Source organism: Salvia splendens, chromosome 17 (genome assembly GCF_004379255.2).
Source record: "Salvia splendens isolate huo1 chromosome 17, SspV2, whole genome shotgun sequence".
NCBI lineage: Eukaryota > Viridiplantae > Streptophyta > Magnoliopsida > Lamiales > Lamiaceae > Salvia > Salvia splendens.
The window spans coordinates 3,898,502-3,922,803 of NC_056048.1; the positions used below are offsets into that span (position 1 = coordinate 3,898,502).

At 39.6% G+C, this 24,302-nt stretch overlaps 4 protein-coding genes across 5 annotated transcripts; 1 reads left to right on the plus strand and 3 right to left on the minus strand.

Moving 5' to 3' along the window:
• The first annotated feature begins 121 nt into the window (after positions 1 to 121).
• Positions 122 to 2,679, plus strand: LOC121775309 (B-cell receptor-associated protein 31-like). The gene is made up of 2 exons (XM_042172383.1): positions 122 to 534; positions 2,074 to 2,679. Exons 1-2 carry the CDS (start codon positions 249 to 251, stop codon positions 2,454 to 2,456), a joined length of 669 nt encoding a protein of 222 aa, XP_042028317.1. The 5' UTR covers positions 122 to 248; the 3' UTR covers positions 2,457 to 2,679.
• Positions 2,680 to 3,559: 880 nt separating this feature from the next.
• On the minus strand, positions 3,560 to 5,650 carry LOC121775479 (S-type anion channel SLAH1-like). Its single transcript, XM_042172557.1, has 2 exons — positions 4,829 to 5,650; positions 3,560 to 3,915 (listed from the first exon to the last, which is right to left on the minus strand). Exons 1-2 carry the CDS (start codon positions 5,648 to 5,650, stop codon positions 3,661 to 3,663), a joined length of 1,077 nt encoding a protein of 358 aa, XP_042028491.1. The 3' UTR covers positions 3,560 to 3,660.
• A 1,043-nt stretch (positions 5,651 to 6,693) lies between these two features.
• On the minus strand, positions 6,694 to 11,413 carry LOC121775448 (aspartic proteinase-like). The gene is made up of 14 exons (XM_042172530.1): positions 11,282 to 11,413; positions 10,200 to 10,576; positions 10,051 to 10,111; positions 9,537 to 9,631; positions 9,343 to 9,455; positions 8,976 to 9,144; positions 8,853 to 8,892; positions 8,642 to 8,706; positions 8,045 to 8,158; positions 7,872 to 7,936; positions 7,552 to 7,705; positions 7,354 to 7,473; positions 7,049 to 7,137; positions 6,694 to 6,960 (listed from the first exon to the last, which is right to left on the minus strand). Exons 2-14 carry the CDS (start codon positions 10,569 to 10,571, stop codon positions 6,876 to 6,878), a joined length of 1,542 nt encoding a protein of 513 aa, XP_042028464.1. The 5' UTR covers positions 10,572 to 10,576; positions 11,282 to 11,413; the 3' UTR covers positions 6,694 to 6,875.
• Positions 11,414 to 16,510: 5,097 nt separating this feature from the next.
• Positions 16,511 to 18,886, minus strand: LOC121774945 (probable WRKY transcription factor 31). 2 transcript variants are annotated; one of them, XM_042171864.1, is made up of 5 exons: positions 18,497 to 18,884; positions 18,276 to 18,365; positions 17,950 to 18,099; positions 17,578 to 17,862; positions 16,511 to 17,445 (listed from the first exon to the last, which is right to left on the minus strand). In XM_042171864.1, exons 1-5 carry the CDS (start codon positions 18,716 to 18,718, stop codon positions 16,750 to 16,752), a joined length of 1,443 nt encoding a protein of 480 aa, XP_042027798.1. In that variant the 5' UTR covers positions 18,719 to 18,884; the 3' UTR covers positions 16,511 to 16,749. The 2 variants fall into 2 exon arrangements, with proteins under 2 accessions (XP_042027798.1, XP_042027797.1); XM_042171863.1 differs by having other exon boundaries at positions 17,578 to 18,099; positions 18,497 to 18,886.
• Positions 18,887 to 24,302: the final 5,416 nt, after the last annotated feature.

The following is a 24,302-nucleotide window of genomic DNA, read 5'->3' on the forward strand; positions in this document are numbered from 1 at the left end:
AAATTTCAACAAAAAAGGAAGAAAATACTACTCCATAATCATAAGAAATTAATAATATGGGGATAAATTTGCAAATAAGAAGAAGCAAAGCCCCAATTCCCAAATAGCATAAAGAGGGCAAAACATCAATTTTAATTTTGAAACATGGATCCGTCTAATCCAAACCTCATTTCCCCTTCTCCGATTCTCCTCTCAATATGACTTTGCTGAAATTTGTGTGAAAATTGAAGAAATTGAAGAAGAAAAAGATGATCCAGTTGCTTTTCGGCCTTATATTCGCGGAGATGGCGCTGATCGTGGCGTTCGTGTTTAAGACTCCGCTGAGGAAGCTGGTCGTGATGGGGCTGGACCGCCTCAAGCGCGGCCGCGGACCGATCGTCGTCAAGACCGTCGCCGCCACTGTCTTCGTGCTCATGGTGGCCACCGTCTACAATGTGGTTGCGATTCAGAGGCGTTGGATCCTGGATGAGGCTGAAGTTAATCCTACCGATCAGGTCATCCTCGCCACGCGCCTTCTCGAAGCTTCTCTCATGGGTGAGAATTTCCTGTAATTGGATCCTTCTCTAAAATTGCCAACTACGAACGCTATATTTTCTGATTTGGATTTCGTAACCTTGTTGCTAAGCTGCATCGACATTGCATAATTTGTGCGATTTCTCAGAGGATCAATTTCTACGAATGACTACGCTGAGGAAAAACAATGAGCATAACTAATTGAATGTTTATATTCAATCGTTCTTTTCTGTATATATACTTTGTGAACTGGTTTTCCTGTTCATGTACATATATTGTGTCTTTGTATGCAGTGAAATAACTCATTTTTTGGTATTGGTTGCGATGGTCTATGATGTTTTAGGTATAACAATGGTTTCATGGTGCATCTTTCAAATTTCCTCTTCAAGGTTTTGATTTTGAAGTAGAGTGTAAGATTGTGAATTTTAAAGGTCTCGTATGAGTGGAGGTTTTCTTTTTTCGATTAAGACAGTGTGTGGATGTGAATTTGTCTTGAGGGCATATAGCATCCGCCCTTTCAGTGATAGGAAATGCCTTAGTTGGAATTTTATGGAAAATATCATGCAATGACAGTTCAACTTAAACTGGCATGTGATCTGAATTGGTCTACGGCGTGCATTGTTTCATTAGCATAATGTAATCTAATTCTTTAGAGCAATGGCAGATGGCTAGCATGAATGTCTCGTATCCATGAATTATGTGCATGGATTGGGGGGACTAGGTGCAATGCTATATGGCTAATGATGTTGAGTTGAATACAAACTTAATCTGGTTAGGGTCATCGATTTTCCTTGATGTGATCTTTGGCAATAAGTTTATGTAACCAGCCTGCTTATTTTATTCACTGGAAGTTGATATTAGCATAAGATCAAAATTATCTTTTGTTGCATACTGGAAAGTGGAAACAGAGTGATGTGAAGATATAGGTGCCTAATTTATTGGTGAGTTTGCAGTATGCAGTTAACAGTAATCCAATAGGCGTCATGAATGGCTGTTTTCATTTAGAGGTACCTTGACTTGTATTCTGATCTTGAAACTGAATGTTTTAAGCCGGGCATAATCGTATCACTATGCTCATATTTAGATAATCTTAAGGACCTGGGAATGGACCTTGTATTTGGTATGCTCATCTTTACTTTAGGACCCAAATACTGACGATTTGATATTCTGAAAATGAAAGTCACTGTTTTATTGGTATTTGTTAGTCTGGAAGCATTAAATATTGCCTCATAATTTGTGGAATTGTATAATTTGATGTTCTTAAATTTTTAAATGTTCTGAAGGTTCTAGGCTAATCCATGTTCTGGGACCCGCATTATAAAATATGGCGAACTTTACCTTCCTTAGGCCTACCAACCTGCCATTTCGATTCTCTCTCACTTGAAAGCTAACGTCAACACATGCTCCATGTTATTGTGGAATGGTTTCTATACTTTTCACTTTAAGCATGCTCTCCTAACGGTCTTAACACATGCTATATTACCTGGTTAAATATACATTCCATATTCTGGAATTTATCTACCTTTTCCAAGAATTTAATATACATCAATTCTGGTGCAGGATTCTCCCTATTCCTCGCCCTGATGGTCGACAGGCTGCATCACTACATCCGGGAACTGCGTATAAGGAGGAAGACCGCGGAAGCTGTTAAAAAACAAAATCGAGTGTTTGATGATAACAGGTCTCCAGCACCCGAGGAAATCAAAGTACTGGAAGACGAGATGAGTAAACTGCGTGGGATGATAAGTAGGCTGGAGAAACATCTTGCTGAAAAGAGTAAAGAGGCAAGCAGTGCAGAAGCCAATGCGGTGGCCTTGAAGAAGCAATCGGAAGGCTTTCTTCTTGAATACGACCGCTTGCTTGAAGAAAACCGAAACCTTCGAAGCCAACTTCAGTCTCTAGATCGACAATTTTCCTTTTCTGATAGCAAAAAAGTGATGTGAGGCATCGTTCTATATATTGTGGCTTTCTTTTTTGGATTTTTGGCACGCACTTGTGTTATACTACTATAGCAGCAGTTTCCCTCCACCTTCCAAGAAAGAGTCTCCAGTAGAAGAGGCTCCATTTTTTGTTTACCTTTTCTTGTTTTAGTCATTTCTACAATGAACAAATACAGATACCCAAAAATGTTAAGAGTCTTTTTTATGAGATATCTTTACAATCAAACAATTTTATTTTGTATTAGTATTAGTATATTACTATAAGTGCATATGCAACGCATAGGGCCAGCCAGTTCCGTGGGGACGTAATGAAAAGGCCATGATCAATTAAGGGAAGTGGCAATTAAGGAATGCACATTGAGGATGAGTACTAGGTTATCTCCAACCATTTACACCAAACTCAAACTAAATTTTTAGTACTATATGTCACATTAAAAAATAGTTTTACTCCAAACATTTACACTAAATTCAAATTTTACATCATTTTTTAGTATGCAGTAGCACCACCATATTTGGTGTTTTTCTATAAAAAAAATCCAAAATGGGTTTGGATTTGGTGTATGGTTAGAGAAATTTTCTGTATCAAAAATGAGTTTTGGTGTATGATTGGAGATGGTTTAACCTTGTAATTTTTAATTTCTACATTCTTAAGCTCATGAGTACATTTGTGCCATCATCTAATTCTTTATAAATGCATCTTAATTTAGTAAATTTCTCTTGTTCTTTTGTCGTTGCTTGATCATCAATAGCAAGTTTAGCTATATTTGAGTTTGTACATATGCAAGATAATGGTTGGATTTGAATGACACAAATATAGCATAGTATATACAGTATATATTATTGATTGTGTTGAGTGAATAGCAAATGGATGTGTTTTTTGCCTTGTGTGATTATTGTGATATGAGCAGGAACTTCAAAGTTCTTAACATGTTTATGGCCTAAGAATATCAAATAATGCATTTATTGTTGAAATATCAATTGTATGAAATAAAACCACCCTTTAATTCTTTTTTATATAAATTAATAACATGCCTCTTTGATTTATATACAGATTTTTTGTAGTTGGTCTTTGGAAGCATGAAGAGGTGATTCTCCAAGAGTGATACTGGTGGAAAGTGAGTTGTGATGACATTACACTTAATTTTTTTTTAATTAACAACATTTAGATAGTCAAAGAGGTAGGGATAATCAAAGTACATGGTCATGTTCAAGTGAAACTGAGAGAAGAATCATTTTGTCTCAGAAGCCTATCAGTATTTAGAGCTGTGAGTATGAGCATTGCCACAAAAACCAACAAAGAGAGTGAAGAAAGTAGCAGCATAAGCCCACCCGCCGCCACACCCTTCACTTCTTCCGCGTACTGCGTTGATGCGACCGCCACGAAGGTAACGGGAAACGAGTAAGCCCACCATGCCACGCTGAACTTCTTTATCGATTTTTTGAAATACGCCGGCCGACACATCTGTTCTCAGATCACACATATACGTACGGATTAGCAATCAATCTCGACTCTCAGTCTATGATACGATATAGTAATATGTTACGAGCACAAACGGACACATTGTACGTACGGGGTCACGAGGAGGGGCGTCATCTTTATTTCTTTTTTCTACTATCAAATTTGGTAAAAATTATATTCAGTCCTTACTAAATTGACGTGACTGAGGACCACATTGCTAGAGGTTATAGAATTTAAAAGTACACTGAAATTGCACGAGGAAAGGAAAAATAAAGAAACTTCACTGCAATATGAGTTTGTCGGAAGAAGGAAAAAAATAGACGCAGAAAAAAATATAGGCAAATTGTCGGAAAACCCTCAAGTTTGGTTATTCGCAACTTTAAAAAATACTCCCTCCGTCTGCGAACAAGAGTCTCATTTCTTTTCGATAAGGGCTTTAAATGAAATTTGAATGGAATTAGTTAGTGGAATATGTGGCATATTACCATTTACTGTAAAAATGAACCTGGATTCCTATTCGTGGACAGACCTAAATGGAAAAACGAACTTCTTTTTGCAAACGGAGGAGGTAGCCAATAATATCATTATTTGAAAATCTTCTCGATCATCCCAAAGACGTGTTTTCATTTTTTGAAGTATAGTTGTCTTTAAGCATTTTTAATACTACTAGAGTGCCCAAGATAAATTTGCATGGCAAGAAAATTTGCTAAAGACATACTACTACCATTCATTCAAAAAATGAAGACATAATTGAGAAAATTTTCAAAGTTACGATATGGAGTAATTGATTATTTTCAAAAATGGCAGGATTGATTTGAAAATTTTTAAATTTGATGGTTTTTCCGACAATTTTCCCCAGAAAATGGAGTTGCGATAAATATTTTTTCATGGGTCCACCCTTGAATGCGACACTCACCAACGACGCAAGAAGGAAGAGCGAGAGGAAGAAGAGCATTTTGCATGCCACCCCAAAACCCCCCGAAATCGCGCTCCACGCCAGGCATGCCGCGCTCGGCGTGCCAAAAAACAAAGAGGAAACGGGCCGCAGCGCGGCCCGAAACCCGGTCAAACGCTGATAAAGCGTAATAAACACGACCACATAATGCACCATCCCAACCGCAAAAAGGCACAGCGCGGTCTCCCTCCACCCGACCCCGGCCGCGGCCCACGCGCCCACGAAGTTCCCCACCATCGGCAAGTGGCTGGTGGGGTTCGCCACGGCCGACAGCGGCCGCTTCTCGCTCGTGAACCACTGCCCGTACAGCTTTATATCAAGCGCCACGATCGGCGCCACGAGCGCCCACAGCAGGACCTCGTGCGGGAGGCGCACCAGGACCTGCTGTGGCGTGGCACGGAGGAGGAGGAGCCACGAGATCCACGGGACGAAGAGGAAGTTGACGGCCTCGCGGTCCGAGTACTCGGCCTTCACTAGCCAGAGATGGAACACACACCTCAAAATGTAGAGGGATGAAATTAGGGCGAGGGTGCAGAGAGAGAGCCACGTCATCAGCATGGCCCACGGGCCGAGGATGCGATCGGCCACGACGAAATTATATTTTAATTTCGTCGTGGCATGATCTTCGATTAAGGTGTTCAGAAGCACGGCTTGGGCGCCGAGGGAAAGGGAGATTGTGAAGTAGGCTGCATTGACTATAGTTAGGATTGACGAAGCTGAAGCTGCTGCTTCGGCTTCGTCGCCATTGCTGTTTTTTACTATAATGTCGATGGAATTCGCCATTAATTGCTGTGGAAATTGTGTTGCCCATATTGGGAATTTATAACAATGTTAGGTTTAATTAATTTTGAACGAAATGTATTACGTATGCGATTAACTCATGGGAGAATCCCACTAAGATAGTGTGTTTTGAAATTGATAATAGTTTCTTCGTAGCCTAATTAATAAAGTTAATTAAAGGTGTGATAGGAGATAAGCCACTAATGTCGCCATTACCAACCTAGCTTTTTTACTTTACCTGAATATCCTCATTATCGGCATGATTAGAAAATAATGTTTTTTCACCAAAATTGAAATTGATTTAATGTATGTTAGACTTTCCTGATTTGGCCACGCATATGCTTATCCACTTGGGATCAATTGATCGATTTTTTGTGTCTCGCATACCACTATATTAGTTTAGTTTTTTTCCGTCAATTTCAATTTAGTTAAAATAAAGAGGCTGTGTGAATTGATAAGATGTGCTTTTGATTATTATTACTATCTAATAATTCTATTGTGCTTAAAATAGTGCGCCATAGTTCAGTTTCAGTTGATTTCCATTTTAAATGAAAAAAAAATACCTGAATTGAAATAGGGTGGGAAAAAAATAAAAGCACTCGCACATTACATTATAAGTTATTCACAATATTACTAGAAATTAGTGGTTAACTCAAAAACCACTTGAAATAATGGCTGCCACATGTTAGCGTGGCTCTGTATGTTTTATATCAGAGATGAAGCATGGCTGGTCGACCTGAACACAAGAAGTCGTGCGCTGTTGGGTTCAAGTTCAACATCGAATAAAGAGGTTTTACAAGTAACTATAACCATGATAGCAATACTAACTAGGAGTACTCTCCTATTACGAGCTTTGGGTAGCACAACACACACACTGAAGTGATGGGTTATCTATCCCTAGCCTAGGGGATGATGGATCCACAGAATTTTGTAGAATTCAAGAGGTCATTCGTATGCAATTAAGGCATCCTAACATACTAATAAAACAGAACACGACCATCAAACGGAACAATTAAGGCATCCAAACATACCGATAAAACAGAAAATGACCATCAAACGGAAACAGTAATATACGGAAACATAAAATCTTCCATACAAGGTTTTAAGCAGAGAGCATGCATTTTTTTTTACATATTCTGTTCACCAGTCAATCTATGCGATGTCCGCTCTTGGATGAAAAAACAAACAAGCAACCATATTAACATTAAAGAGATGATGCATGGCTGCTCTAAGCAGCTTCAGCAAATCCAACTCTCTGTTTCCCAAAGTCGAACACAGTGTGGTACCGCCCCATAAACATATCTCCCAAGATCCTGCACATCAGTTTCATACCAAAAAACTCACCATCTCGAATCAACAAATCCCAAAGAACATTAATCAACTGGTCGGGAGGAAACGTACCAAAGAGGTCCACGAGGAGGAGGAATGTCGATACCAGTAAAACCACTTATGCACTGAGCTTCATCCCCCTCGCCTACCTTGAGTATGTACTGATTATACCACCATAAAAAATACCAATAGTTAGCAACAATTACTCCAAGTGTGGATAGAAACTTCTAGACTGTTACACTTGCAAAAAGGCCAATACTTGACATTGTGTGGTAATTACTGATCAAGGATGAAGAACAATAGCAGGCAATCATCATATTTAATTAAACACAGAGAGTGCTATATTTGAGAAGCAACTTAAGCAGATGTATACATACCTCTGCTGGAGAGAGATCAAAAACTTTGCCACCAATTGTGAAGGAGATAGTTGGCATGGAGGGAATGGTTGCACAGTCAACAGCTGACTCTCCCATGGGACTTGGGAGTCGCTCGCAAAGCTATGGTGTTATCATGACACGAGTTAACATTAGATGAGAGTAAATTAAACAACAAAGTCTACGAATACACAGGCGTACCTCATTGACATAGTTCAAGATGCGCTCTTGAGTTTGGTTTTGTCCGAGTTGATTTTGAATCCAAACAACAGTCATTTCACAGACAGAGCACATTGCATCATTCAAACCAGATGATTTGCCATCTTTTTCATCCACCACACTCTCAATTCCAGCACTAAAAGAGAAGTGTCATGAACTTGAGTCAGGCACAAAGACCTAACACACTCAAAAGCACTTTCCAGAACCAGTAGTTCACATTTAGAGTCAATATACTGGTCCAACACAAGAATGCTCAAACGGGGATGGGGTAGGATGCTAAGCACAGAATTAAAATGATTCACCTCACACCACGGGTTCCATCAAATGTGCATAAACCCACTTGGGAGCATACCTTCTTTGGTTCAGTCTGTCAAATTGAGCAAAGTACATGTGAGGAAGATATAAGGCCCCTTAGGAACTTTGACACTGTGAGACTAGAGAAATTGCCATGTGAAACTAGATACTTGTTCCTTACCTCTGCCATAAGAAGTTCCATGATCATTTGACCATATTGTCTAACAACAGCCTTGCACTCTTGGCTAACAACTCCAGCAGCCCCAATGGCATGGTTAATCATTGCCACCACAGTCTACAAACATCTCAACGAACAGAAGCAATCACATGAAAAAGTCCAACAAGCTTCAAACCGTTAAACCAAATTCATCTTTCTCTCATACATTAGAGAGAGTAAACCTAAAATACTAAGTCTATGGGTTGCAGTGTACTAGCCCAAGCACAAATACTAATTTATCTCTCGATGCTGGTATTAAAAACTGGTGAAAAATATTAGCAATCTTGCAGCTCACACATCACCAACAAGTGGATCACCGGATAACAAGGACAAACAGGAGAAGCAGAAGAGTAACATAGCCATAGAACACATCAGTTTTCACTCAAATGAAATATACACCACATTTAGAAGCACAATCAGAATGTATGTGCATCCATTCCGTATAAGAAAACAAAAGGTAGTGCATCTCAAAATAGATCCAATCATCCAATATTGCAAGAAGTGCAATTCATAATGGAAGACAAACAAAAGATCAAAATAAATTGTTTGAAACAAGCATACCGTTGGACCAGCAAAGAGAGAAGTTCCAGAGTCCGCAATTGCAGAACATCCACCATTGCAGTACCCTATAACACACAATATGCTAAAAGATTTATTCATCGGACAAACACACAATATGAGATTATGCATGGAAATGGCTGCATAATATTTGTATCAAATTCTTTCTACCAAAGTGGCTAATGCTGTAAAGGACCGCTGAAACAGTACATACCACTTTCTTTTCCATCAATTAGCACATCACCCATGTCAAACTGTAGACAGGACAATCCAGAGTAAAAACGTATGCAATATCCTAATTAAGCTTTAAATAACAAAGTATCTTGAATAAACCAACCTGCCAGTACCCTTTCTGAGACACGGGAACATATGTATGTTTACCAATATAATGGTGTTGATCAACTCCACCAAAAACTAGTTGACCACCCTCCTCCTCGTTCAAATTTCTGTTGAGCCAAAATGAGAAGACAGGCTCTCTAACGAGACCTTGCTTAACCATGTTGTACCTGGAAGAGATAGAAATAGTTAACTACAGCATCCTTTAAATGAACGTGACATTGTATAGATGCCAACTATCAAAAGCTTATCAATGGGAGCTGAATGACATAGTAACAAGGAAATCCTGGCTCTTGAAACAACCCGTTCAATCACCATAATGCAACCCCAAGCAAACTCAAATAAGAGCAAACAGCAAAATATCATACCACACTGGAGTTGAATTTCCAACTGAGATCTCTTTGAAACCAAGTCCCAGGATGCCATCAAACTTGGCCACCAAAAATGTAACACCAGGTTCTCTCGTTGCCTCAATAAACTCCTGGAATAAGTCGAGGACACCACTGTAAGTAACCGAATACTACTACCCTCTACAAACATAAACTAAAAGAGTAGGTAGGACCTGGTTCTTCACAACTAGGTGGCCGACTTTGACGTTGTCCTCACTGAAGAATCCAGAGATAGCCCCAGTCCCATACTGGATAGCAGCGGATTTTCCTGTAGACCAGAAACGATACAGAAGATTTTTATTTTATCTCTGTGCATAACCTACATTATGTCACATTGCAGACTAATGCATACCAATATCATGATAAAATCCTATTAACTGATACAAACCCATGGAACTTGTTAATAGGTCGAAGGTAAATAGCAATGGTACAATGCAAATAAAAACAGATTACCAAGTACAAAGGAATGAAGGATTCTCCAGAAATAAGTACATACCATATTTAGTTACATCCAAAGAAAATTTATCAAGTATTAACAGCACCATGTTTTAGTCCGAAAATTAGCAATGCATCAGAACAAATTAACTTCTTAATAAGTATCCAATATCATATGAATCTTTGGCTTAAAAGCACAGGAGAATAACGCAACATGATAACATGAGAATGAAAAGGCAGGGGATAACACACCATTCTTCTTGTAAGTACTTGACTGGCTGGACTTGTACTTGGAGTGAAAAAAACAAGGAACCTACACCAAGTAGCAAAACCCTTTTTATATAGGGGCGTGTTTTCCCTTCTATAAAAACCACTTCAAAATTTCAATAGTAAAGACTTACAGAAAAGTAACATTTGGCAGAGGGAACCCACAGATTGGAGCTACCCGTGTCAAAGATCACAGTGAATTTCTGTGGGGGAGTACCAATACCAATCTCTCCAAAATACTGGGCATCCATGTAGTTCTTCAGCGCAACAATGTCAGTATCTGCGGACTCACCATATTTACCCCGGAAATTGTACTTCCTAATTGAGGCTCTCAATTTGTCTGCATCCTTCGACTCAAGACGAGCAGCAAGTCGATTGTTTTGATCAAACTTCATCTTTTTAAGTCCTATTCTTAGCAATCCATCATCCGATGCAGAAAATGCAAGAGAAAAGAACAGGCTTGAAAGGAAAAAGGTGAAAGCAACAGCTTTATATCGAGTCCCCATCTTACCTGTAACACGGATTAACAAGTTATCTATTGCTCTGCTAAGACTACAGTTATGTAACCACTAGACGATCGAAAAAAGGCCCAAGCAAGCTGCAGCATGCTATATGATGACTGTGTGTATAGTGCATACTCCCTTACAGTTTAAGGCTAGTTTTATCAACTTGATAAGCACTTATCTTAGATTCCATATTTCCATAAGACAGCTATTAAATCAACCATTCCAACCTACTTTACTCACCATGCAATCAAAGAATTTGTCAATTTTATCAATTTAGTCACTTTCCCCTTTCACCGGCATACATAAACGCATCAAATAAGAAAGAGTAACAAACTACAACATAAGCTAAATTTCGAAAGGGTGAAATGAAAAAAATAAACACTACGACGAACAGAACATTCAAGGACAAAAAACTATAATCCATCACTCAAAAAAAAATCAATAATCCATCAGTCCAAATAATCTATAATCCACATTCGTAGTGCATGCGTCGTTTGAATAAGGAAATTCCAAAATCGGAAGGGGGAAAACATCACAAATCGAAAATGGATGATTAAAACCTAACAAAAACCCTTCGATCACATCTGTATTTCTTCTCATTTTTGAAACAGTAACAAAATGTACCTCGCGTATTGAGCAAAATAGATAAGATCATATGAAGAATTCTTAACAGAAAAAATCATACCAAATACATGAACACACACACTCACCGAGAGGTTGAAGATAGACGAGATGCAAAACAGCAAAAGCAATCTAGCAGTGACGAAATGGATGAATGGGGAGGGTGGCGAATAAATAGGAAGTAACCAAAATATATTAGGAGAAACAGTTGCAGTTTTCCGAAAATCGCAGCCGTTAAGAAAAGACCTCGTACTTTTCCACAGCCGTTGGATTGCGGGGAGATGTTATTTTCATGAGATAGCATGCTCACGTGTGTCGCGGCGCATGAAGATTATGATACGCAGCGCGATCAGAGGCGTCAGATTTGATCGAACGGTGGAAAGTGGGCATGGGACAGGTAGGCCGGTGAAAAGGATGGAATAACGTGAGAGAAGACGACGTCGCATAGTGGGGGTTACGTGTCACCAAAGCATGCTAGGAAGCGTAACACGCGACGCTTGGTTTTGGATTCAGGTTAAGGTTTTGGTTTGGGTTTGGATTATTTATTTTTTTTAAATACTACTTTAAGAATGATTTTCCGTTTTTTTAATACTATTAATTTATATTTTTTATACTATGAATTGGAGTATCGTCTAAGTTTGGGTTTGGGGATTTTATCTTTGTTTTTACTTTTATTTTTCACTTTCTATTTAGGTGGGGTCGTGGGGATTGGGAATATTAGTATTTTCCATATAGATAAAAGCAAGAAATAAATAGAGAATATAAATGAATTAGATCACTCAATTTAGATTGGCCTATATTCAAGAATCATTTCATTTAGTATAAATATTTAATTTTATTATAATTGATTAACAGTTTTTCTTTTCAAATTACACTGACGAATTAATATTGACAGTTTATATTTTGTTTACACTGAATATTAAGAATCAATATTTTTTTCTTTAAGAGGGAAAATCATGCCAATATATTATACTCCATAAATGATAGTGAAACAAAATGCCACCCATCTCTTAAAATATGCGACCCGAAATACAATCTTTATACTATCATTTATTAAAAATGTATCTTTAGTTAAAATTTATTATTTTTAAACTCAACTATATTGTAGCTAATCTAATAAATATTCAAAATTGCATATAATTCCTATATTTTTATACGCATGGCTTATTATCGCTATTTTGATCCTTCGATTCTTCTCATCAAGTTTATCATTGTGTTTTATACTGTTATTAAAGAAGTGTTTTCATATCGAATATTGGTTTTAACTTAAGCATCGGGCTTTATAACATTGATATTAAGAATCTTCGCCTTGTATCTTAGAGCATCCACTGTGGGGCGGACGATAGCCCGCCCGATGTCCGCCACTGTAACCATGCGGACGATGCCCGATGCATCGTCCGCGCTCTATGTATCGTCCGCCCCACTGCGGGTCACGCGGAAGATACCGCGGACGATGCAACGCGTTTTCGTTTTTTTTTTAATTCTCCAAAATTAATTAACAAAATAGTAGTGAAACCTATAGGGCGGACTTTAGGGCGTCTCACTGCAGGTGGAAGTGTAAGAGGATAGAATGATGATGTGACAGAGCATAGGACCCCCTATAGGGCGGACTATAGGGCGCCCCATTATGGATGCTCTTAGTCGATATTACTTCAAGTAGAGTTTTGGACTTTAATTGTTAGATATTTTATACTCCTACTACTTACATGGAGAAGTCTTGATTTTAATTTAAACTTGTATTACATTTTATATACTATATTTAATATCCGTGTAAAGAAATTTTCACTTGAATGTATTTTGTTGACATTTTATACTAATATCTAGATGTCTTGACTAATAATTTAAGCTTATATCAATAAAAATTATTACTGATTTCTTATATGACAATCATTACTAAATTAGACTATTATCCTTATCAATGAAAATCATTTCAAGTTTTTTATCAACGAGAATCATTACTAATTTAGACTCTTATCAGGAGTCGATGATTTAAGAAGTAAATTCATGGATTGTATCATCATTTATTAGAAGATGGGGTTACTGATAAAATGTGCGATGCCTCTCCATTTAAATATTCTTAAATATATTTTCCCCCCATCGGTTGTTAATCTTAGAAGATTAAATCTAGTTGGGCTATTGTTAGTGCGATTACACAGCAATATTTGGGCTATTTCACATAGTTAATTTAATATAAATTGGGCCTCAGATTTGCAGTTCTTTTACTTTAATCTCGTGCTGATATTTCAGTAGAGCCCATTTGAGCCTTATTCGGGTCTAACGTCTTCACCATTTGGACTCTTACTATGCGGCCACATTATGGCCAGCCATAAATTAATTAAATAACAAAAAAAATTGATTTTTTTTCAAAATTTTGGTTTAATACTACTTGATTTTACTTTTACATCATCTTCATTAAATGTTGCTCAACATATTAGTGTTGCTCTTTCATAGTTTTTGCTCAACTTATTACTACTGTCATTTCTTGATTGTTGCTCAACGTATACAGTAATTCGTGATATTAACGTGTTTTACGTAATGGAATTCAAAGATAAGTATCAACTCACAAATCCATTCACACACATAAATTTATATCGGTAATTCTAATTTTTTTATACATGTAAATAGACTAAATTAACTTTTTATGACCGGTCACATTATGGCCATTTAGCATCACTCTTTTTGTAAATCCTTTGATTTTTTATCACATTTAAACTAGAGTTATGATGTCTTAAAAATCATTTAAGATTTGATAAAACTCATCCAATTTGTGAAAGGAAGTCATAAATTAGCAGTAACACATTTATTGGGTTGGAGTTCCTAGAACACATTTATGTCGTAGAGTTCCAATTTCTCATTTCCCTTCTTTGATGACTTCTTATTCTTCAAGGTCTCAGCTATTCAGCTATTCTTTGTTGTATCAAGATGCTTCCAATGTGAAATTATTCTTTTCGATGAAGTTCTCGGTATCAAATTTTTGTTGTTGTTTTGTCTTGAATGGAACAAGCAGATTCGTTTACCTAGATTCTGCAACTTATATGAAAAGCTGAATGTCACCAAAGATCCAATGAATATACGATTTATTGACATAATTTTGTGTACCAGACAATCACTAACGTAACAAGTATAACAAAACTAACTCAATTGAGTTAACAAGGAGCAAAACTTCATAGAAATATGTGTTGGGACTCCCAAACGTGATTATTGCACTAAGTAAGTTTCGATTACCATTGAATAAAAAATGGTGAGGTGCAATTGCAACTAAAGAAAACAGAAAAATGGAGAGGCGGCGAGCACGTGGGAATATTAAAGTGTAGGTAAGTGGTAAAAGATACTCATTGTACGGTTGAAAAAAGTACGGTAGTATTATTCAAACATGGAAAAGTGCATTCTTCAACCACCTCCATGGCTCCACCTCTACCTCCACTTTTTCAACTCGATGCAACACTTTTTCTTTTCCTCTTTTGAAATTTTCATTAACTACTATAACATCTATAATGGGGCGCCTACAGAGCAAGTCAGTATTTTATCTTCTTATCCATTCACATATAGTGGAATATTTTATAGTCCATCTTAAGCATTTAATTTATTTGAATATTTAAAACACTATAAAAACTGGGAAAAAAATCATTTCATCGAAAGTTCAATCATTACAGTACGATATAAAAATAGTCTGCCGCTTCACGCTCACGCTCGCGCAGCCTCATGAACGCAATCAAATAAGGCCCGAGAAACATTCGGCCAAGCATTCCACCGCAGCCTCATTTCGCCGGGTCTCATTTTTTTAAGTGAGAAAGATTGGGAGAGAAATATTGGTGTGTGGGGAAAGTGAGAGATGGGAGAGAAAATTTAGTGTGGAAAATGGAATGAGAAACGGGGTTTAAATAGATAAGAAATTTGAAAAAAAAGGAAAACGCGTTGCATCGTCTGCGGTATCGTCCGCGTGACCCGCAGTGGGGCGGACGATACCACGGACGATGCGTGTTCCGACGCCATTGTACGCATGGCTACAGTGGCGGACAATAGCCAGCCCGATGCATCGGGCCGACTATCGTCCGCCCCACTGTGGATGCTCTTATAAGTTATACCTCATCCTGCCCATAAAAGTAAAGACATTTCAGATGACACCGTTCAGTTCTTAACATATTTCCTCCATCCCAATTAAATTAAATCAAAATATTTAAACACAAAGATTAAGAAATTGTGTTGAAAAATAGGACATAAAAATAAAGTAGGAAAAATGAATAGAGAGTAAAGTAGGTAATGAAATAAAATAAAAGTGAATGAATGTTTTGTTTTTTATTAAAAAAGGAAATGACCCAGCTTAGTTGGTATATCCCAAAAAGAAATACTACTCAACTCAGTTGGGACGGAGAGAGTAATTGGTAAATAAGAAAAAGTTATTGGAGTATATGGAAAATGAGGTCCACCTTATTACAGAGAAAGAATGGACAATATTGCTTAATTAGTTGTTTGTGACGTCCACATTGATTTTTCGACTTCCATTTAATAGAAAATTTCAAAAAATAAATCCAAACTTCATATTATTTGTAATTTATATTCAAGTTACGATATAGACCCGAATTTAATTAAATTTTGCGATTTTTAAAAACTATCTCTAATAATTAATAGTAGATCATACCCTACGCTTCTAATTGACACCACAACCTTTCCACCGATCCGCCGAACTCCTCGACTTAATTATTGCCTCTTACATCTTTCACCAGCTATCAAATCGCCATTTATTTAATTACCTAATCACATGTATAATATCGAATTAATTAGTTTATCACAATCCATTTCAAGTGAATGATTATTTTATTTCCTAACAATAAGCTTAGCCGCTAGCTTCGGAGCGAAGTGTCAACAGGGGCAAGAATGATCACGCCAACACAAATTAAACTAAATTTTAATCCAAAGCACGAGATTCTCTCTGACATTTTGGAAAAAATAAAACAGAGGAAGCTACCTTGAAAATTCTCAATAAAAAGTCTTTGTTGTTTTGAAGTCTATCCAATATATTTTTTCAATGACATCGTTTACGTGTCAAAGTTATGTGGCCGCGAATTTTGACTCTATTCCATTCGATGCAAACAAAATTCCACAAGTAATCCAAAACAAACATTTGAATGTTTTGTTGTTTTTTATAATTTCGACTCTGGTGTGGCGCACATATTACGGCGTGGTGTATTCGTTCAACCAATCATATATTTTGTAATTATAATTGTTTGAACATATTATCTGATAATTTGTTCCGTGTATTGAATTATTACGTCAGTGACAATTCGAAACCCATACGATATTTAGAGATAAAAACGAAATAATAAGGGAAAGAATGTATTTTTGTGTCCTAAACATTACAAAGACAAAACTAATATGGACATGTTAATTCCACAGTGTATCTACACCCAGAATTCTATACCCGAAACAAAAAAGGAAAAACTATTTGATACGAACTCGTACGAAATTATGACCATGTAATAACAAATGAAGAACTCGAACACTTTGATTAACTAACACCTCGTCGAAAAAACTTGCTAATTATGTATTTACGTTAGGGTTAGCTATTGTTGTTGTCATCGTTGTTGCTGCTGGGAGTGTGGTTTCCGTTATTCGCCATGATGGAGGAGATCGCCGCCGCGAGGGCGGCCGTGAAGTTGGGATCGGCCGTGATCACGGCCGTCGCCGCGCTAACCGTGTCGGTGAAGGACGGCTGAGCCGGCGCCGGCAGCTGTGGCGCTTCGTTGGCAGATTTCGGCATTTGGAGGCCGGAAAACTTGGGCTGATTGTATAGGGGTTGTCCGAAAACCGGAGGCGCGGAGATGGGAAATGGGACCTGGAAGTGCGGCGGCGGCCGTTGGTATTGTAAAGCGTTGGGCGATTGGGTGAGGTCGAGAGTGACGGTGGAGAAAGGAGCTGAGGCGGAGATTGTGGCCATGTTTGAGGAGCAAGGGAGGATTGTTCGGGGGAGAAAGTTGGGGTTCATTAGGCCGTCGGCGCTCGGCATCGAGCCGGAGAGGAGCATGCTGGCGGCCGCGGAAGTGGTGGACGACATGGCCATGGCGGCCGGCGGCAATGGGTGGTTGTGGGTGCCCTCGTACGTTGTGATTAATATTGTCTGATCCTCGGCGCACCTTTGTACCTGTTTACGGACCGGACACCCGAGCGCCATCGTGCAACGGTAGTAGGCTCGTGGGCACGGATTCCCTTTCGCCATTTTCTGGCCGTATTTTCTCCACTGACATCCATCAGATATCTGAATGGCACGAGATTTTAAGAAAAATTATTTAAAGAATTAAAAAAATTATTTAGAGATGGAAACTTTTTACTAAATACTATGAAATAGAATGATACAAGATAAATTAAAAAGGAAATGTGAATATTATACCATGGGAGCTTCTGAACGAGCTCGGACTGAGACACGGGCCTTCCTCATGGTGGCCTCGATGGATTGTTGATTAGCGTTGGTCGGGTTCAATCTCTTTGCTCCCGGGGCCCAGCTTTCGGATTCCGGGCTCTCCTCCCGGCCGGATCTCTTACTCCTTGTCGCGTCTAAATTATTCTGAGGCGATCCCGACACCGTTCTCTCTTCCGACACGGAATTCGATTGCTCGGGAGCTAACGCTAGGAACTGTCTTGCACCGCCGCCATTCTTCTTTTTCTCTTCGGTGATCTGGGAGAGAAGCATATTTACTATAATTAGCATGGCTGCCATCATCAATCTATAACAATCAATTTGAAGAATGATGATGATGATCACCTCTTGTTCTTGGGTGCTAGCCTTTTGTTGCATCATCGTCATGAGATGCATCTTCAGCGACGCGTGGTTGCTGCTGACCTGACTAAGCATCCCTCTCAACCTCTGATTCTCCACATTCATCCTCTCCAATTCAGCTTGAAGTTGTGCAAGCTGAAAAAACACATACCAAAAAAGGAAATTCTCTTGTCAAAAACCACATATAAGTGTTATCCAATACCAATTAGTTTGAGGCTTTTTAGAAGTGACCAAAAACAAATCCGTGAAGAATATCAGACTAATGTGCAATTAACGATTCTAACAAAATCAAGTCATATAGATCGGATCACCTCACTCTTAGCTCGCTTATCTTTACCCTCGCCGTCGTCCACCGTGGATTGATCGCTTCCGGTATTAGCAGTCACAAGCTGCAAACCAATCTACACAAACGCTCAGGCAGATTAGGGGCTGTTTGGTAGAGAAAATAAGGTACAATTAAAAAAAATGATAAAAACCATTTTTTTAGCTCGTATAACTCCCTTATCTTGGAGTTATGTAATATAGTACTTACGTTAACGTCGAAATCTATGGTTGCCGACAGTTCAGGGTTGGAGTCTTCGTTCTTGACAAGCGGCTTCTTCGTTTTCTCAGCGAAGAAGTCGACTTCCCGGTGCTCGGGCGACTCTCCTCTGCGGCTCGGAAACATAGCCAATCCGCTCCTATGACGATCGAAAACGGGCTTGTTCGCAAAAAACTCGGAATGATCGAGGGTGAGGCCCCATCCTCTGTCCATAAATATAAAATCGAAATGTGAGGAAATTAGAGAAGTCTTTCAAATGAGTGCGATGCACGAGTCTATATAAAAGGATTGGGGGCAGCTGGGAAAGTTGAAAGATATGAAGGTGTTATTACGTTGGACTAGAAATTTTATTGATATGGTTTGAAGTTTGAAATGAATGTGAATTGTGAAGTGAGAGTGGGAAAGGCTAAAAGAAAACGTAAGGTGGTGCGTCAGTGGGGCCCACGGGTAAGACTTGGCGAGAGGTTTCGTCAAGACTAAGTTTGACTCATTCCAATTAAAGCTAACTACATAATTGAAAAAGAATCCACCGGATGCGGCACTTTACACGTGATGATAATGAAATGAGAGAGAGAGAGAGTAAGTCAACCGATTTGACCAACTCATCCATCGCCGGTGACTCACGAGTACTACCTAGCTCACTTTGCTCTTTAGAGCATCCACAACCGTGCTCTTGCCAGCGGCACGGTTGTGGCCCGACCCCACTTTTTCTACCTGCTCTCTGGCAAGAGCACAATACCCACAGCTGTACTCTTCCGCTAGGACGAGCACAATTAATTTAAAATTCAATTACACAAAAACATTTCCATAATACTAAAATTCATTAAAAAACCACAATAAATATTACAAATTACAAATAAAATAAAAAAGACATAATTAAAATCCTAAAAATTAAAAATTACATAATTAAAATCCTAAAAATTAAAAATTACATAATTAAAATACTAAAAATTAAAAATTACATAATTAAAATCCTAAAAATTAAAAATTACACAATTATTGGCTAATATTACTCGAGGAAGACTACGCATCCAGCGGCACCAACCCCAATTGTTTTTGGAGACCCAATATCATGGTCTCGTGCATTTGAAGTTGCGTGGGTGTCATAGATGACCTATCGGCCATATTGAGTTGGGCCAAAAGGGCCCACAAAGAGTTGTTCGGGGGTGGAGGTGGAACATAGGGTGCGGGTTCGGGAGCGGGGGCAGATGGAGTCACGGCGCGACGGCGTTCGGCCGCCGCCTTCTTCCTTCCTTGCGGTCGGCGTCGGGGGTCCGGCGTCGGGGCTACCCAAGTTAGCTTCGGCGAGTTGGCTAGCCACTTCTTTGCCGGCGTTGGATAGGGATGCCGACCGTGACCGTTTGGAGGAGCTGCTAGAGGAGGATGTTACGCCTCCCAGATACTTCAGGTGCGTCCTCGTTTCCTGCCAAACATTTAGGTACTTGAACGACTTACCGTTCATGGATTGGTAGGTGCTCAGCGCCGCAGTGATGATGTCGACCTCGCTCCGGCCGCTCCCGGCATTCCGCGACTCCTGGAGGAAATAGCCATTGAACTTGCCAATTTCGTCGTTGGCTCGGCCGATGTAGTTGCGCACCATACTCTCGTTGCGCTCGATCGTTCCCGGTGGCCGGTTTGCATTGTACCGCCGAGAGACGCGCCACCAAAAGTGATCGCCGGATTGGTTCGTGCCAACCACCGCATCTTCGGATATTTCCATGTACGCCTTGAACAATCTATCCATCTCCACCGGTGAGTACGGTGTGCGGACACCGGCGCAAGATGGAAGAGTCGGAGTTTGGGAAGGGACGGGAGGCCTAGGCTCCGGTGTCCACCCGTATCGCCCATCGGAGCCACCTTGGTCGTCGACCGGGTATGGCCGGTAGCCATCCGGAACGCCCGAATCTTGGGTGAGAGGAGGGGCCAAATAGTCCGTTTCCGGACTAGGAAACGGTTGTGAACCGAACCATTCGGGGTTCCAACCGTTGGAGCCGCTTGGGTTATCGTAGTGACCGGACATAGTGGTGTTGTAGGGTGTGAGAGAATGAAGATGAAAATGAATATGAGAGATTGAAGATGAGAATGGAGATGGGAGAATGATGATGAGAATTGTGTAGTTTGATGTGAATTTTTGGGAGTGAAATTGAGGGTATTTATAGATGAATGTGCGTATTTTTGGGGTAAAAAAATTATAAAAAATTAAAAAGTGGGAAAAACGGTTATAAACAGATATAATTTTTTTGGGAAGTGAATTTTTTTTAATTTTTTATCGGTTTTTTAATTAAAAACCGATTTTTTTTAAAAAAATAATTTAAACACAACGGCTATGCCGTTGACGAATTAGGGCGCGTCACGTCAGCTGCTCGCTGGCACGGTGCTGCTTGATGCATCGAGCAGCGCCGTGCCAGCGGCGCGAGCGCAGCGGCGGCAGGTGGCGTCCGTGCCAGCGGCTCGGACCTTCTGGATGCTCTTAGAGCATCCACTACGCGGCGCGCCGGCGTCCCGCGATCCGTCGAGGAGAGACGGATCGCTCGTGCGATGCGTTGCAGTGCGCCGAACCGTCCCTCGCCCGTCCCGCGTCCCGTGCCTGCGAGACGCGTGACGGGCTGTCTCGCCACGCGCCCTGGCGACGTGGCGCGCCCCTGCGTCGTGCGTGACGCCCACTCGCCGGCCCGCGAGTGGGCGTCGTCACGTTGACGCAATAAATCTTTTAAAAAAAACAATTTTTTTAAAAAAGTAAAATAAAATTTTTTTAAAACGGTAATATTACCGTTTATTTATATCCGTTTTTTCTTTTTTATTTTATTTTATTTTTTTACTCTATAAATACTCCTAATTCATCCTCATTTCACACACAACTACACATCTATTCTTCCTAAATCAACTTCATTTCCTCTCCAATTTTCACCTAACATCTCAGAAAAAAATGTCCGGCGACGGCAACTTAGGCGGTGGCGGCTCCGGCGGGTGGGATCTCAACACGTTTAACGATTGGGAGACCATGTACAACACATTGGGTGGTTCCGGTTCGTTGATGCCGGGCATGGCGGGTCCGGGGACGCCGGGTGGGTACCAACCATCCACTTTTGACGTGGATGCATACGCTCGTCCCTCCGGCCAGCAGTATTCGCAGGGATTATCCCAGATTCGGGAGGATTTCCCAGTTGAACCCACTCTGGGAGTAGGCCGAGGCGGGGGAGGAGGCCGAGGCGGGCAAAGCTCCAGGGAGGAGTCGGAGGCGGGCGAGGAGGAGGAGGAGGAAGAGGATGATCTAGGCCGGCATCCGTACAACAACAACGAAACGATGGCGGTGTACAACGCCTGGATCACCGTCTCATACGATCCCATCGTCAGTAATCAACAACCCCAGAAGTGTTTCTGGGAAAAGGTCTGCGAGCTTTACCACCAGATCAAGCCGAAAGGCTCCCGCAAGCGCACATATAAAATGCTCTGTTCTCACTTTTACCGAGTCGACAGACAGGTCAAAAAATTCTGCGGCATCTACTCGACCGAAGCGGCGCACTACCAAAGCGGCGCCACAGGAGCCGACATTCTGAGGGCGGCTTTGCGCGTCTACAACTAGGAATCCAGCAAACAATTCAAATTTGTTGATGTTTGGCAGGCTGTCAAGGACGAGGAACGGTGGGCCGGCGGTGTCCGCTCCAGCTCGGGCTCAACCTCGAAGCGCACGAAGCACATGGCGAGTGGCCAATACTCGTCTGGTGACACCGGTGAGGGCAGTGGCGGACAAGAGAGTGCACCGCAGGAGTTTGCGGGTACGGCCGGCGATGACGGAGGATCTAGCCGTGGGCGCCGTCGGCCGCAAGGGACGAAGGCGGCGAAGGCGGATAGAGCGAGGAAGGGTCGAGGCGAATCAAGCTAGGCGGGCTCGGGATCGGGCTCGGGGGAGGCTCGAACACCCTTATGGCGGTGTACATGATCGCCACAATGGCGGACACTTCCCGCTTCTCGCCCTCCCAATACGCGGCCTGGTGGAACGGAATTGTGCATATGGCAGCACAACTTGGCCTTCCGACTGCCCCTCCACCTCGACCGCCTTCGGGGGATGATTCGCCGGCGGAGTAGTTTTTTTATTTTCTTTAAATTTGTATTTTAAATTATGCAACGTTTAATTTTTAGGATTTTAATTGTGTGTTTTTTTTTAATTTTAAGTTGTAATTTTTTTATGTTGTGTGTGTTTTAATGAAGTGTGTTTGTTTTAATTGAATTGGGTTGGATAAAATAAAAAATGAAATTGAATGAATAGTAATTTAAGGGACGGTTAAGGGACGGAGTGTTGCAGGTTTCATCCCTTAGTTAAGGGATGGAGTAAAAAAGTACAGTGAGACCCTCAAATAGTAGTTTAAGGGACGGTGGGAGGACAGCGTAGTGGATGCTCTTATTCTAAACAAATTTACATTTACATTGTGATACTGTGAGAAGTTTATTTAATGGAATTTAATTAGCTAATATACGTAATAATCAAAATACTAATTTTCTAATAAAATTGTCAACGGAGAAAATAATAGGAGTACAACATAAAGTGTTTGATAACTATAATATTAGATTAAATTTGTTTGGTAAGTTTTTAATAATAATTAGTTATTATTAAGCATGATTCTAATTTAAAACAATTATATTAACATTAATGATAATAATATTATCATTGTAATATATGTAATAATCTTGAAATTAGAATAATATTTATGAAAATTCAGGTAATAGTTAAAAAAAACAAACAAACAAAATTCAGGTACTATTGCTTTCAATGTTAGACAAAAAAAATCAACAAACAAACAAATGAATTTAAAATTTGGATTCGGATTATTTTTAAGTGTATCACGATCATGAAAATTGAGGTTGTGATTAATAAGGATATGACCTAATTAAATGTTATAGTTTTGGGTTTTGGCTAATGTGAATTGTTTTTCCAAACATAAGCTATTGAATCTAAACAATTCACACGCCTAACTCTAGTGCACCACACGATCAATTCGGAAAAGGCGGATTTTTTTTTTGTTTTTTGTTATAATTCCCATTTTAGATAAATTCGAATGTCGTAACAACTTCCACACACTTCAACATAAAAGTATAATTTCTTGCGTCAATGAGATACACATACATATCCCGAATTTCAACATATTATCTATGACATTGTTTAATATAGTTGGAAATTTTTTACAACTTTAAAAAATGAAAAATTGCGTGTGTTGAAATTAATTGATATATTAAGTCTTTAGTGATAGGTAGTGTGCAAAGCGTAGGTAGTTTGCGGGCAATTAGTAATGTAGCCACTGGTCCACCTCCTTTACTTAGACCTCAAATTAAACCTATATATTTAATATTTATTACATTCATTTGTTCAACTCATGCCGTGACTTCAGATCTTTTTTTTAATCAACACGATTATATGAAGAAATTTGAAAATAAGACAATTTGATTTCTCATTCGAAGAGATCAGCCATTTAAATAGTATTTAAAAGTTCTTTTGAGTTAATTTTAGCTAGGAAATGTTTAATTGATTTTAAGAGACATGACATTTAATTTTTTATTTTTTTTTGTAATTTTTGTTGCTATCTAGGAATTTTGCCAAACTGACCTAGTAAAGCCTATATAATATATCTATCACTCAACACACTAAATTTTATACCCCCTGGCCCTAACAAATAAACTTAATTACTAATTAATGAAATAACTGAATATTCGATTTTATAAATATTTCCATGGTCTTCATGAATTTCTTCTCCCTTTCTGCAATCGTGCAAGCACCAACCATCCCTTTATAACATTTAAGATT

Bases quoted from the DNA above. Each gene is read 5' to 3' on its own strand.
- LOC121775479 (XM_042172557.1), bottom strand. From the start codon at position 5,650: ATGGCGAATTCCATCGACATTATAGTAAAAAACAGCAATGGCGACGAA. The intron at 3,916-4,828 runs GTGAGTGTCGCA...ATCTGAGAACAG, and splicing joins TCTTCCTTCTTGCGTCGTTG to ATGTGTCGGCCGGCGTATTT.
- LOC121775448 (XM_042172530.1), bottom strand. From the start codon at position 10,571: ATGGGGACTCGATATAAAGCTGTTGCTTTCACCTTTTTCCTTTCAAGC. The intron at 9,632-10,050 runs GTGTGTTATCCC...TCTGGTCTACAG, and splicing joins AAGTACTTACAAGAAGAATG to GAAAATCCGCTGCTATCCAG. The intron at 8,893-8,975 runs GTTGGTTTATTC...TCCTGTCTACAG, and splicing joins CTCAGAAAGGGTACTGGCAG to TTTGACATGGGTGATGTGCT.
- LOC121775309 (XM_042172383.1), top strand. From the start codon at position 249: ATGATCCAGTTGCTTTTCGGCCTTATATTCGCGGAGATGGCGCTGATC. The intron at 535-2,073 runs GTGAGAATTTCC...ATTCTGGTGCAG, and splicing joins TCTCGAAGCTTCTCTCATGG to GATTCTCCCTATTCCTCGCC.
- LOC121774945 (XM_042171863.1), bottom strand. From the start codon at position 18,718: ATGGACAGAGGATGGGGCCTCACCCTCGATCATTCCGAGTTTTTTGCG. The intron at 18,366-18,496 runs GTAAGTACTATA...GCGTTTGTGTAG, and splicing joins CCATAGATTTCGACGTTAAC to ATTGGTTTGCAGCTTGTGAC. The intron at 18,100-18,275 runs GTGATCCGATCT...GTGTTTTTTCAG, and splicing joins ATAAGCGAGCTAAGAGTGAG to CTTGCACAACTTCAAGCTGA.